This window comes from Perognathus longimembris, chromosome 8 (assembly GCF_023159225.1).
Source record: "Perognathus longimembris pacificus isolate PPM17 chromosome 8, ASM2315922v1, whole genome shotgun sequence".
NCBI classification, from domain to species: domain Eukaryota; kingdom Metazoa; phylum Chordata; class Mammalia; order Rodentia; family Heteromyidae; genus Perognathus; species Perognathus longimembris.
Genome location: NC_063168.1, coordinates 39,829,327 through 39,841,603, shown reverse-complemented (window position 1 = coordinate 39,841,603; position 12,277 = coordinate 39,829,327). Strand labels below are relative to the sequence as shown.

The window sequence follows — 12,277 nt, the reverse complement described above, 5'->3', positions numbered from 1 at the left end:
ATGTTTGTCCTTGTATGAGGGGTACAGGTTGTCTGTAATCCACTAAAGCGTCAGCCACACCCAGCTTTAGTAACTCGCTAATCCGCACCCTGGGTGTATCAGCCGGGGGCTGCTACAGTTCATGGTACACAGTTGATGGTACGCAGGCTGAAAGCGATAATGAATCAAGAGAGCCTACATGTCCAAAGCCGAAAAGCCGTGAGGGTCACAGTTTAAGTGAGCATGGGAAGGAACGCTCCCGAAGACGTCTCCAGCCTGCTGGGTCGGAGCCCTGGAAGCCTGGCTGTCTCTGGGCTTTCTCGTCTCAGTGCAGCAAGGCACCGTGATCAACCACCCGTGATGGGGAAGGCCCTGGTTCTGTCTGTGTTTGGGGGTAAATAGCTGTGTGGTGTTGAGTGACTGTGATTGGCTTTTCCAGCTCCTTTAACACAAACTACAACCCACTCACCATCCACCTTTCGGCAGATGTGATTCCATTGATGTTTGTTGACCTGCCTTTTTTCCTTCCAGCCCTTAAGCTCCGAAGTCTAACGGGGAGGGGAGATGTGAAATGCATGACTGTCATCCTAATTCTGCATGTGTTTATGACAATGTGTTGGGGGGGAGGCAGGGAAGCAGAGCATTTTTAGAAACCTGAGGTCTCTCCTTGTCGCAGTGTGTGGGAATGCTGGGTAGTTCTGGTAGAGTTGTGTCTCCATCTGTTTGTGAATGCCCCTTTGCTTCAACCTCAGCCTTCTGGTGGCACCCTTGGGTGTAAGGTGGCTGCTGTATAACGTCCATTCTTTCTCTTATTTAATGTGTGATCGTTGCTGTTGTCCTTTTGTTTCAAAGTAATCCTAAGAGGAGATGGTCTGAGTTATGTCCAAGAAAACAGAGGTATCAGGGGAGCAGAGTGCAGTAAAACTCACCCTGGCATTTCGCTTTTCTCATTCTCCCCCGCAAGTGGGCGGCCCTTAATCCATTCCCACCTTCTAATGTCCTTGGTGTCCAGCTGGCTTTGTGGGGTATGCAAGGGTTTTACTGTACTGCCTCCATCTGTGCCAGGCATTTATACACAGCCACGTGTGCAAGTCAAGAGTGTATGCAGTTACCCTGTGGCTTGTGAGGTTAACTAAATGGCCTCTCTACTATCCCTAGATGACAGATACAGTGGATACCAGCGAAATGGTCAACGGCGCTGCTGAGCAGAGGACGAGCTCCAAAGAGTCCAGTCCCATCCCCTCCCCAACTTCTGACCGCAAGGCCAAGACTGCACTCCCAGCCCAGAGTGCCGCCACCCTGCCAGCCAGGACGCAGGAGACGCCCGCGGCCCAGATGGAAGGCTTCCTAAACCGGAAGCATGAGTGGGAGGCCCACAATAAGAAAGCCTCAAGCAGGTAAGGGCAGCCTGGCACAAGAGCACAGTAGCCCGTGTGAGGACCTGCTGGCCGTGCCTGGCCCGGAGGAGGAGGCCAGGCGTCTGTGCTTTCATACACACAGTGGCCACTAGGCTTCGCTTCTGCTTGGGACAAACACTGGAAAGCCTGGAATAGAGTATCATTCTCAGATCATGCTCAGTTCATCCTGAGAAGTAATTTGCTACATTGAGGAGTCTTCTTAAGTTTAATAATTCCTTTGTAGGACTCCTTGTGGGATCTGCTCATTCAGTTTCCTCTGGCCTTACCCTACCTAATCAAACAGGTTCTAATGTGTGCTTTCAGTAGACATCTATTAAATGGCAAAGATGGCATAAAATTTATCTGACTTCTAAAGCCTTTGTGCTTAACAAACTGTACTGCCTAGGGTCACAGTTGTACAGTTGTGCAGTCTGCACCCACTACAGGGGATCATGCTATCTAACATCTGTCCTTCTTCACATTGATAATGACATACATGCAAAGTCATGTGATTGTCGTGAAAAATTAACTTTAGTAAATGTTAATGACTCTGGATCTGCAACCTCATCAAGTGGCTGAACCACATAAACAAAGCCACGGAGACTGGAGGAGCTGCCACTTGAAATTAAGTGTGTTTCAAACAAGCCCAGCATGACCTCATTGCCATCTCAGAGAGCCTGAGCACACCAGCACTTCCCAGAAGAGCTGAGCATGCCTTTACTTAACAGAAGACACGACCGACCATGTTTCTCCCTGAGTTCAAAGTTGCAACTGCAGCCACATGTGGTCTGTCCCAGAAGTCTCTGAAGGAATTCTCCTCTGTTTAGAGCTCAGTGCAGTGTTTAAGTGGGCCTTTTCAATGAGCGGTCACACAGTGGTCACATGTTGATCATTTTCATGTCAATCAGATTCTTAACTCTTTAAGGGCCATGACACATCTTTCTTTACTACGTGTAGGTCCTGGCACAATGTATATTGTGTCATAAATAACCAAGAAATGGGTTTCTACAAAGACGCCAAGACCGCTGCCTCTGGCATCCCCTACCATAGCGAGGTTCCTGTGAGCTTGAAAGAAGCAGTCTGTGAAGTGGCCCTTGACTACAAGAAGAAGAAACATGTGTTCAAGCTCAGGTGAGGGTTGGCGTGCTTTATGGTTACCTAGAGTGACTAAATGGATTTGTCTTTACCCTGGGTTTTTAAAAGCTCTACCACATCTTCAGCCCTGGGTGTGTTTTTCTTTCATCAACACTGTGATGGCCTGGGGAATTTGGCAGTTTGTCAGGCAGGGTGCAGGCAGCTTGATCCCTCAACAGCCCTCCCCTCTGATCAGCAGTGAGCTTGGGAGAGTGAAGATGTCAGGGGCTCTTCCTGCCACTGCACCAGTGACAGCCATTCCATTCCCCAGCCTAGGCATCATTGGGTGGCATTATGAGGTTCCTCTCAGAAATGACCTTGTTCTGAGACATAAGAAGGAATATCTAGGAGGGTTTCTGTAGGTAATTCATACTCAAGAACAGGATTCCTAAAGGGCTATCATTTTTAAAGAGCTTTCTCTTGAATTCAGCTTAGACCAACAATCAAGAGGCAAGAACTCTTTTGTTCTACAACAAAGGCAAATGTCATTTGGGACTTCTTTGTGGTGTGTGTGTGTGCGCGCATGCCAGTCTTGAGGTTTGAACTCAGGGCCTAGATGCTTTCCCTGAGTTTTTGTGCTCAAGGCTAGCACTCTACCACTTGAGCTACAGCTCTATTGATGGCTTTTTGGTAGTTAATTGGAAATAAGAGTCTCACAGAGTTTCCTGCCAGAGCTGGTTTTGAATCACGATCCTCAGATCTCAGCCACCTGAGTTAGCCAAGATTACAGGCATGAGCCATTGGTGCCAGGCTTGTGGTTAAAGTACCAAGCAGCTATTTTGGCCTAGGGAATTATATGACTTCTCCAAGGATGTCCAAGGATTGTTGCTGGACCTGTGTGGGTCTCTGGGCTTACTTGGCCTATGTGGGTAAAAATTCTTGTTTCTCATGTGAATCTGTGGCCTACTTGGATCCCACATAGAATATGGAAATGAGGGTACTTGTATTTTTCTGACATTAAATGGTAACTTTTTTTCCCCTTGCAATTACAGACTAAATGATGGCAATGAGTACCTCTTCCAAGCCAAAGATGATGTAAGTTACTAGCTTTTGTTTTTCTCAAACATGTAGGCACAAGTAAGTTTGTGTGATGTTGTTGGTGTCAGTAACCATCAGTGGCGGCATGTGTCATGTGGTCCACACAGTCCCTAGCACAGGACGAGGCCGGTCTCTCCCTATCTCTGAAAGGCAGCAGGTGTCATCCTCTGTGTGTTCCTCTGTGATGGAGGAGAACTAGTACTTACATTGGAGTTTAGGGAGGAAGCCTTGCCTGCCTTTCTCAGTGCTGGAGGGCACAAGAGGTGGCCCAGCCCTGGGTGTAGATGCCCAAGCCCAGTCAGGAGCCTCCGGTACCACACCCCTCCACCACAATCCAGCTGATGCATGGCTATATTCCACTTGAAGGAAAGAGAGGCAACAAGGAGCATTTGAAAAGGTCCCTTTGTTCAAGGGAGACACCCTAATGAAAGAAAGAAAAGGCACTGGCGATGGGGAGATCCCACAGTCCATGGCCAGCCTCCTGTAGTTTGTATGACAGCACTCTAAACTTCAGCTTCTGTCATGTGAGCTCTTCTGAGAGGCAGAGGCCCCTTTAGGAACCATAAGTGGAAAGGAATCTGCTCAGCCCTACTTAGACATGCCACTCACTCTTGGGCCTTCCAACTGGCAGGCCTGGAGGGTTAGGTCAGTGGGGCTGGGACTCTTCCCACCCCTGCCTCTGGGCCAAGTCTCACCTGTGTCCCCTGCTCTGTCCAGGAGGAAATGAACACGTGGATCCAGGCCATCTCCTCCGCCATCACCTCTGACAAACATGACCTATCTGCCAGCACCCAGAGCACGCCAGCCTCAAGCCGGGCACAGACCTTACCCACCAGCGTGGTCACCATCACCAGCGAGTCCAGTCCCGGCAAGCGGGAGAAGGACAAAGAGAAAGACAAAGAGAAGCGCTTCAGCCTTTTTGGCAAAAAGAAGTGAACTCTTCTGTGTCATTTCCTGTCCTCCTCTTACCTTTTCAGTGAGATCTAGCATGCAAGCTCAGACCAACACATTACTCTGTGCCTAACGTTCCCTCCATGTGGTCAGTTCTTTTCTTTTTTTTAATTTTTTTTAATTTATAGAGCATTTCTGGGGGGTTGGGGAAATACACCTATAACAATTTTATCTCCAACTTACAAAAGTTTGAGGTGCAGAGGGAAGTCCAGGTTTTTTTAATGAAATTATATAGGTTAGATCTCAATATTTAAACTGTTCCTCAATTTTGTGAGGCTGTGTTGGAAATAACCTGCCTCTAGTGCTGTTGGTTTGCAAGGCAGCGGTGCTTAAACAATATTTCCTGTGCTCACCAGAGACAAGATGTACCAATTTCCTGGTTCCATCCTTCTCCACTTCCAGTGGTGACCTTGAGTTGACTATTACAAATGCCCACGGTGGGTTTACCTTTTACTTAAGCAGATCATGTATTATGATCTCACCTCAGCCATAGGGCAGTTCCATGCTGAAACCTACAGACCAAACCATTTATATCTGGCTTCACTTACTAACACACAACATGCAGCTTTCCTGCATCAACTGCGACAAGCATTCAGAATGTCGACACACACGAAGGAATAGAAAACTGATACTGTTTTAAATAATCTGTAATTTCAATCCTTTTTTTTTTTGCTGAAATACATTATATTGTATGTTTGAGATAATTCTAGTACAAAGTATAATAAAACTAGATGTATAATAAACCCTTTAAATCATTGGTAAGTGTACAAGTGGAACGGAAGCATTTACTGGACAAAGTAATGTTACTCTAATGGTTACTTGCTCGTGCGTTGCCACACTGTGTTATAATTTGCTTCATTACCTTGCTGTTTCATACATAGTGTGCATTTCTCTGTCACTGTAACTATTGTAATGACAAATTTTCATCCTACTGCACAATCAAAATGGCATTGATAGGAATGAACTCCAGAGGCTGGGCCTGAACAAGGAGTGGTAGCTCAGGCCTGGTGCTCCGTCGTACGACCTGTACCTCTCAACTTTTGCCCTATCTGTTAAATATATGCTATGTCATTAAATGCTTTTAAATCTAGCATGGTGACTAATGGTGGTCTTTCTTGTCCTGGGGAACACAAAGGAAGACATAGTGAGTGGAAAAGCATCATGCTGTTTGAGTTCCTGACACATTTTTGTACATGTCTTGTTTTGTACATGTCTAGTTTAGAATATCCCAGTGAACAAAATAGATGGGATGAGGTAGATAGAGGTAGTAAGTAAATAGATAGTGAGGTAGTAAGTCAGTATTTGATCTTTTATTTAAGACAAAGTTATCGGACATAGGTGGACCAGCTTTTCCTGTAGAAGGTCAGAGAAGGGTATTTTAGACTTTGCCAGTCACACTCCTCTCTTCTAGAACCAAGGCCATGGGTGGTATTGTACAAAGCTGAGCATGACTGTGTTCCAATAAACTGTACTACAGGGAGCCTACTGAAGTCTTATAATTATTACATGCCACACAATTTTACTTTGGTTCACTTTTGAAATGTTTTAAGATATAAAGTCTATTTTGTAGTTGATGAAAAACAAGCAAGAGGCCAGCTTTGGCTCTTGGCTATGGTCTGCTGGTACCAGCATAAAACCATTAGTGATAGACTTGTCCCGCTTCATCTGGGTCACCTGACTCCATACCATTTGTATTTCAGATGCCATTGATTCCACAGCCAAGTGACACCAGAACTTTCTTGTAGCTCTAGGTAAACGATCATTACCCTCTGTGGTACATCGATCCAAAGTTTCCCCCTTACTTTACTCAAGATGGTAGTTGAATTGTTGAGTTTTCAGTAGACCAAACTGTTAATGTTGAAAATAGTTGTGATTGATTATAGCCTACTCCAGATATAGCCATACAGGTAGCCACATCTAATCCCATGAAAATACATGTACATAGACTGTCTCATGAATGCTGTGTGTAGTTCTCAGATCTCTGGTTTTTGGACACTGGGTCTATTGTCCTTGTTTTCTTGATGGATGCATTTGTGGAAAATCCACTGGCACTTGAAAGTGGATGATGGATGGCAGGAACACAAGCTGTGCCAGCAGGCCCCAGTCATGACACGTTCCCTGCCAGCAAGCATAGTCGAACAGGATCATGATCTTCAGTACTGTTTGGGTACATGGGGTTCTTAGCAAGGCCTTCCCACTATTTAATATTTTGAGGACTGTACATACATGCTATGGCTATGATGTATTGTTAAATAATTTTTAGGGCTACAGGATATAAGATAACATAGGCTTAAATATAAATCTGAAGAGAAACAGTAAAGGTAAGGTCAGGAGATGAAGTGGCATCCTTGGTTAAGATCAGACCTTTTGTTATACTGTAAAATCTCACTTGGGTTGTGTCTTCACTTGATGGCACCTGGGTGTTGTACTCTGGTGGAACTTGGGTGTACTTAGAGGCTGTGGTTGCTACAATCCATTGTATCTTGAATAGATGAAAAACTATACATCAACCTAGACAGTAGGCACAGTGTCATGTTCCAAGTTCTGGCCATGGTAGAGTTTGTTGTATATGGAGGTCCTACTATATCTTCCTTGTATACAATCTTCTCATTTGTTAGTTGGAATTTTTTCTTTTTTGTATGGTGTTGGAAATGGAAGAAGCCAGGCCCCCACACATGACATGCAAATGATGTACCCCTGAGTGCATTCTGAGCTCTGGGTGGAATTCTTATGGAAGTAAACATTAGGGGATGGCATTGAGACTCGGTAGTAGGTAAAACGTTTCTCATTATTTATAGTTCATATACTTTATATTATTTATAATGAATTAGCTTATCCTTTGAAGATGAGCACATAATTTTTAAAGATTTTGTTATGAAGTAATGGGTTTAAAAGTAGTGAGTTTTGTTTAAGTGAATCTACCTTTTTCCTCTCACTAAATATATGGCTTTGAACTCATCTTTCCAAGTATTATTCCATAACTCCAAAAGTCATTAAAGAAGAAAGAAAAATTGTGTTCATAATGCTCAGATTTTTCTCACCATTGAAGGTTGTGGTGAAATCCTTTGCTTTGCATCTTTCAACACTATTCACCGATGAAATGACCCCTTCTTGAACCTTTAAAACTGTCCCATCTTTAGCTGGTGAAAGTCTCTTGAGATTGGGTGCTAGACTTTTGACACAAGCCTAGTGATGGCAGCTGCCTGTCTTGGATGACTAGATGCCCCAGGTCCTAGGATCTTCTAGTACACTCTAGACCTGCAATCAGCTACCTGCTGAGAAAGCCTGGCTCCTTCCATGGCAAAGTTATTATTGCAGGGCCACAGGGTGACGTGCAGAAAGCTCTTGACCCCTCTGATCCTGTGTCTAGGCCATATTAGCAGACTGCTAAATAAAAAGTAAAGCTTATGCTCAAATTCAGTGCTGCTAAATAAAAAGTAAAGCTTATGCTCAAATTCAGTGTTGCAAGGATTTTCCTTAGCATCCGTATATTGTATGAGAATCACCTTGTTTGGGGGAGGAGGGGCTCTGTGGCTCACACTGGTAATCCTAACTACTCAGGAGGCTAAGATCTGATGACCCGGTTCAAAGAAAACACAGGCAGACAAATCTGAGAGACTCATCTTCAGTAAAACAGCAAAAAGCTGAAATAGATGTGTGGTTCAAGTAGTAGAACACCAGTTTTGAAAAAAAGCTGGGCAAAATTGCAAGACCCAGAGTTCAAGCCCAGGTACTGGCATTTAAAAAAAAAAAAAAAACCTTTTTAATTCTTTCCTACAATACAGGAGGAATATTACGATATTTTGGAATTTCTTGTTTGCTTTATCTCGTGTTATGTACAGAATATTCAGGACAGCAATACCAATACTCTATTGCCACTGGTACACTTAACTGAGAACGGTGTTGGTTTGATTTGCTTTGAGATGGGGGTCTCACTATGTTGCCGAGGTCATTTTGAACTCCTGATCTCAAGGGATTCTGCTTCAGTCCCATGTGCTGGGACTACAGGCACACATCACCATACCCAGGTATCTTTAAACTTTACATTTTGTAATACTTAGATAGCATGCAACACTAGTGCTGTATCATACCCAGAATATTGTCATTGAAAGTGAGGTAGGTAGTTCACAACTGTAAGCCTAGCTATTCGGGAGGTGAAAATTGGGAGGATCTCAGTTCAAGATAAGCCAGGGCAAAAAGTTTATGCGACAACCCCTTTCTATCTCAACCACTGGTTGAGTATGGCAGTACATACCTGTCGTCCCAGGTACGTAGGAAGTGTAAATAGAAGGGTCATAGTCCAGGTCAGCCTGGTCAGAGATTCAAGACTATTCAAAGAAAAAAGCTAAAGGGGCAGGGCTCAAGTTGTGTAAATGGAATCATACAAGTTTGAGGATTTCTTTCCATTTTACATAATTCTGTCAAGTCATCTAAGTAATATTCCTTGTGTCAAAAGTTCATTTCTGCTGCCGAATAATATGTCCCGGTAAGGGTGTGCACAGTTCAGCATTCACTTACTGGAGGATATCTGGGTTTCCAGTTTGGTCATGAGGAATAGAGTTACTGTAAGGTAGATCATTTTCCTTGGTAAAGACCTGCGGAAGAGCAAGTGACTCACACATGTAATCCTAGCTACTTAGGAGGTTGAGATCTGAGGATCTGCCTGCTAGGGCAAGAAAGTCTGTGAAACTCATCTCCCGTTAACCACCACACACACACACACACACACACGCGTGCGAGCACAAACATACACGCCAGGAGTAGAGCTGTGGCTCTAACGGTGGAGTGTTCACTAACCTTGAACAAAAAAGCTCAGAGATAGCACCCAGGCCCTTAATTAAGCCCCAGGACTGGCACAAAAAAGAAAAATGCCTAAGAACTGAAACATTTTTTAAATATGTTTTGTTAGGTAGTTTCTCCATTCTCCCCTCAGTCTCATTTTTCAGTAGTTTTTCTCATTTTCTAGGCACTATATCGGTGATGAGCAAATGACTTTTTCTCCCTCCCTCTCCTACTTGGCTCATTCTCCCACTTCCCCCCCACCCTCGCTGAGTAGCAGCAGAGACCTGGATCAGAAGAAAGAGCATACTCATATTTACTGTGCTGCCATGCTATAGAACTCATGGTTTAAATGTATTTTCTACTTCCATTGAGACATAACCATGGTGACTGGAGGAGCACCTGAAACTGTCTGTTTATCTAATCAGTCTCATTTCATTTAAGCTTCCGTTGCCTGAAGCTTATTCCTGTGGGGGGCGGGGAGGGGTGGTGTTGGTGGTGTATAATATGTTGAGTTGATTTCTCCACCTTGAGCCTCTGACCCCCCTTTAGTTGGCCAGTTCTCTGGAGCAAGCACTCACAGCAGAGTGCTCCTCTGCTCCTTTCAGAGCTGAATAAAGATCTCCCAAAAGAGAAGTAAATATACACTTCACTATTTCTCAAGGTTTAGATCCAGCTTCAAGGACACTCTCCACCCTAGAAATTATAAAAGGAAAGTGAAACTGGCCTGATGAGACGAAGAACATTGCATTTGTTTGACGGGGTTTTTTTTTTTGTGTGTGTGTGTGTGTGTGTGTGTGTGTGTGTGTGTGTGTGTGTGTGTGTGTGTAAAGTCATCCTTCTAAAAGAAGAGTTTTAAGAGATGGATTGGAGAGGACGTGGACATGGGACTCAAGTGGTAGTGTACCAGCCTTGAGCATAAGGGGAAAAAAAGAAATTGGAGGAACCTGTACTTTTCGGGGTGGTTTGTGGTTGATTGGGAAGGTGTTTCACTATTTAGCCCAGGCTGACCTTGAACTTGGGTGATCCTCCTGTCACAGTGCTGAACCTACAGGTATGCACTACCATGCCTGCCTCCCTTTGGTTGAAATTAGGGATGAAAATGAGTGTGGAAGTGATGCTTCTCAGCCATGTTGTCTAGTACATTTCCATTCACGCTGATAATTCACCATCAGTCTCTCCTACTGGAGAGCCTTGAAAGAGGTAGCAATTGAGGGAGAATCATTATTTGAATTATTAGAATTCGTGACGTTCATTTTGACTCGTCCCAAGAGGGATGCTAGGGCTTCCTAAGCACCTGGGGTTCATTGCCTGCTTGCTGTACTGGTTGCTGTTTGTCTGGAATCTGCTTCAAGCTGTCACTTTGTTTTTCTGGTGGCCAGGGCGGATTCACAGCAGGAATGGAACAGTACCTACAAGCTGCATTTGCTAAAAAGCACAGATTTTTGACTTGAGCCTGCAGAGGTCTGATGGGTAATTAAAAGTAGGATAAAATATTAGCATCTCTGCCATCTTCTCTGAGTCCTTGGGTTCTAGAAACAATAGGTCTGATGGAGAATCATCTTGGGATAAGAATTCTATCATAGGCACCAATGACTAAGGATTGAACTTGAGACCTCACACTTGCTAGGCAACACTCTAACGCTTTGAGCTACATCTCCTTTTTTGCACATAAGGTTTCAATTTATGCCTGGACTGGCCTGAGCTATAATTTTCCTACTTGTGCTGCCTCTTGCTGGCGATAACAGTCACATACCCCTGTGCCCAGCTATTCGTTGTGATGGAGCCTCACAAACTCCTGTAACTGCTGGCCTCAAACTTCAATCCTTCAATCTCTGCCTCCTAAACAGGAGTAGAGGCATTTGAGCCACTGTCCCTGACCACCAGTGACTCCTATCATGGCAAGATGCCACCTTGACCAGTCTGGAAGTGATGATTAACTAGACCATGGTTAAATTGACTGACTTACTATGCTTGCTGCTTGCCCCTTCCCTGTAGAATCTGGAAGTTCGTGTCTCTACAGTACTCTAAAGAAAGACTTGAGGAAGTGGAGCAAAAAAAGCTCAGGGACAGCACCCAAGCCCTGAGTGCAAGCCACACAACTGACAAAAGATGAGCTCACTGAGTGTCTTTATCAGGCTTTCCCAATGTGGCCAATGTTCATTTCCTCTCCTTTCTCTGCCCTTCTCTGCTTGTCTCTTTAATTAATGTAATATTGGGACTCACCCATGCCCACCTATGCTGTGCTCACAGGCCTGCAGCTGCTCCTTGGGGAGAGGCCTTGTTCTGTGCTTTCCTGTTCCAGCACAGCCATCCCGGAGGGAGGCAATGTTGGGGCCACCAGAGCCAGCAGGCTTGCACAACTCTCCCTGTGGCCTTCACGTGTCCCTTTCAGCTATTTATCACACTTGGGAGGCCTATTGTGTCTGGAAGTGGGAATGGAGGAGGCAGAACATGGGAAGTTTCTGGAACCGACGCCTTAAGAGAAAGGGAGTTTTCTCTTTGTCAGCCCACAGGGACTTTCCCTGCTGGGTGGAGCTTCCGGCATTCCAGAGTCTGGGCTGGGGCAGAACCGGATCTTTGTCTGCCAGCGCTGGCCAGGTCCTGGCGCCCAGCATTTCCCCCAGGAAATCTGCTTGGCTTTCACCATTTAGTCTGTCAGTGAATTATTTCCAGTGTGGCTGGGCACAAACAATTTTGTGAGGAAAAGAGCCACTCAAGGTCTTAATCTCCCACCCAAGGTCTCCATCCAAGCAGTGTAGTGTGGAAACAGTGCTCACCGAGGTGCAAGCCAGGCTATCTGTTACACAGGTCTGCCTCATTTTCTCTTGTGATTTGATTGATTTGGCCTCTTTGCTTGGCCGCTGCTCTGGGGAATGGACATGGGCATTTAGGATAAGATAACTGAAGTGTGGCTTTTTACCTGCCACCTGCCCAATGTGTCCTCGTCACTTCTACAAGTACCCACTCAGCCACTCAGAAACAACCCCGGTGCCACA

General features: G+C 45.0%; 1 protein-coding gene across 3 annotated transcripts in view; it reads left to right on the top strand.

Moving 5' to 3' along the window:
- The window catches only part of Sptbn1 (spectrin beta, non-erythrocytic 1), a 180,892-nt gene extending 175,303 nt beyond the window's left edge, over nt 1-5,589 (top strand). For all 3 annotated transcript variants that reach the window (XM_048352929.1, XM_048352930.1, XM_048352931.1), the window contains 4 exons: nt 1,138-1,376; nt 2,334-2,507; nt 3,503-3,545; nt 4,266-5,589. In XM_048352929.1, coding sequence (XP_048208886.1) covers nt 1,138-1,376; nt 2,334-2,507; nt 3,503-3,545; nt 4,266-4,484 — 675 coding nt within the window. In that variant the 3' untranslated portion in view covers nt 4,485-5,589. The remainder of the gene's footprint in view (nt 1-1,137; nt 1,377-2,333; nt 2,508-3,502; nt 3,546-4,265) is intronic.
- The last annotated feature ends 6,688 nt before the right edge of the window (nt 5,590-12,277 follow it).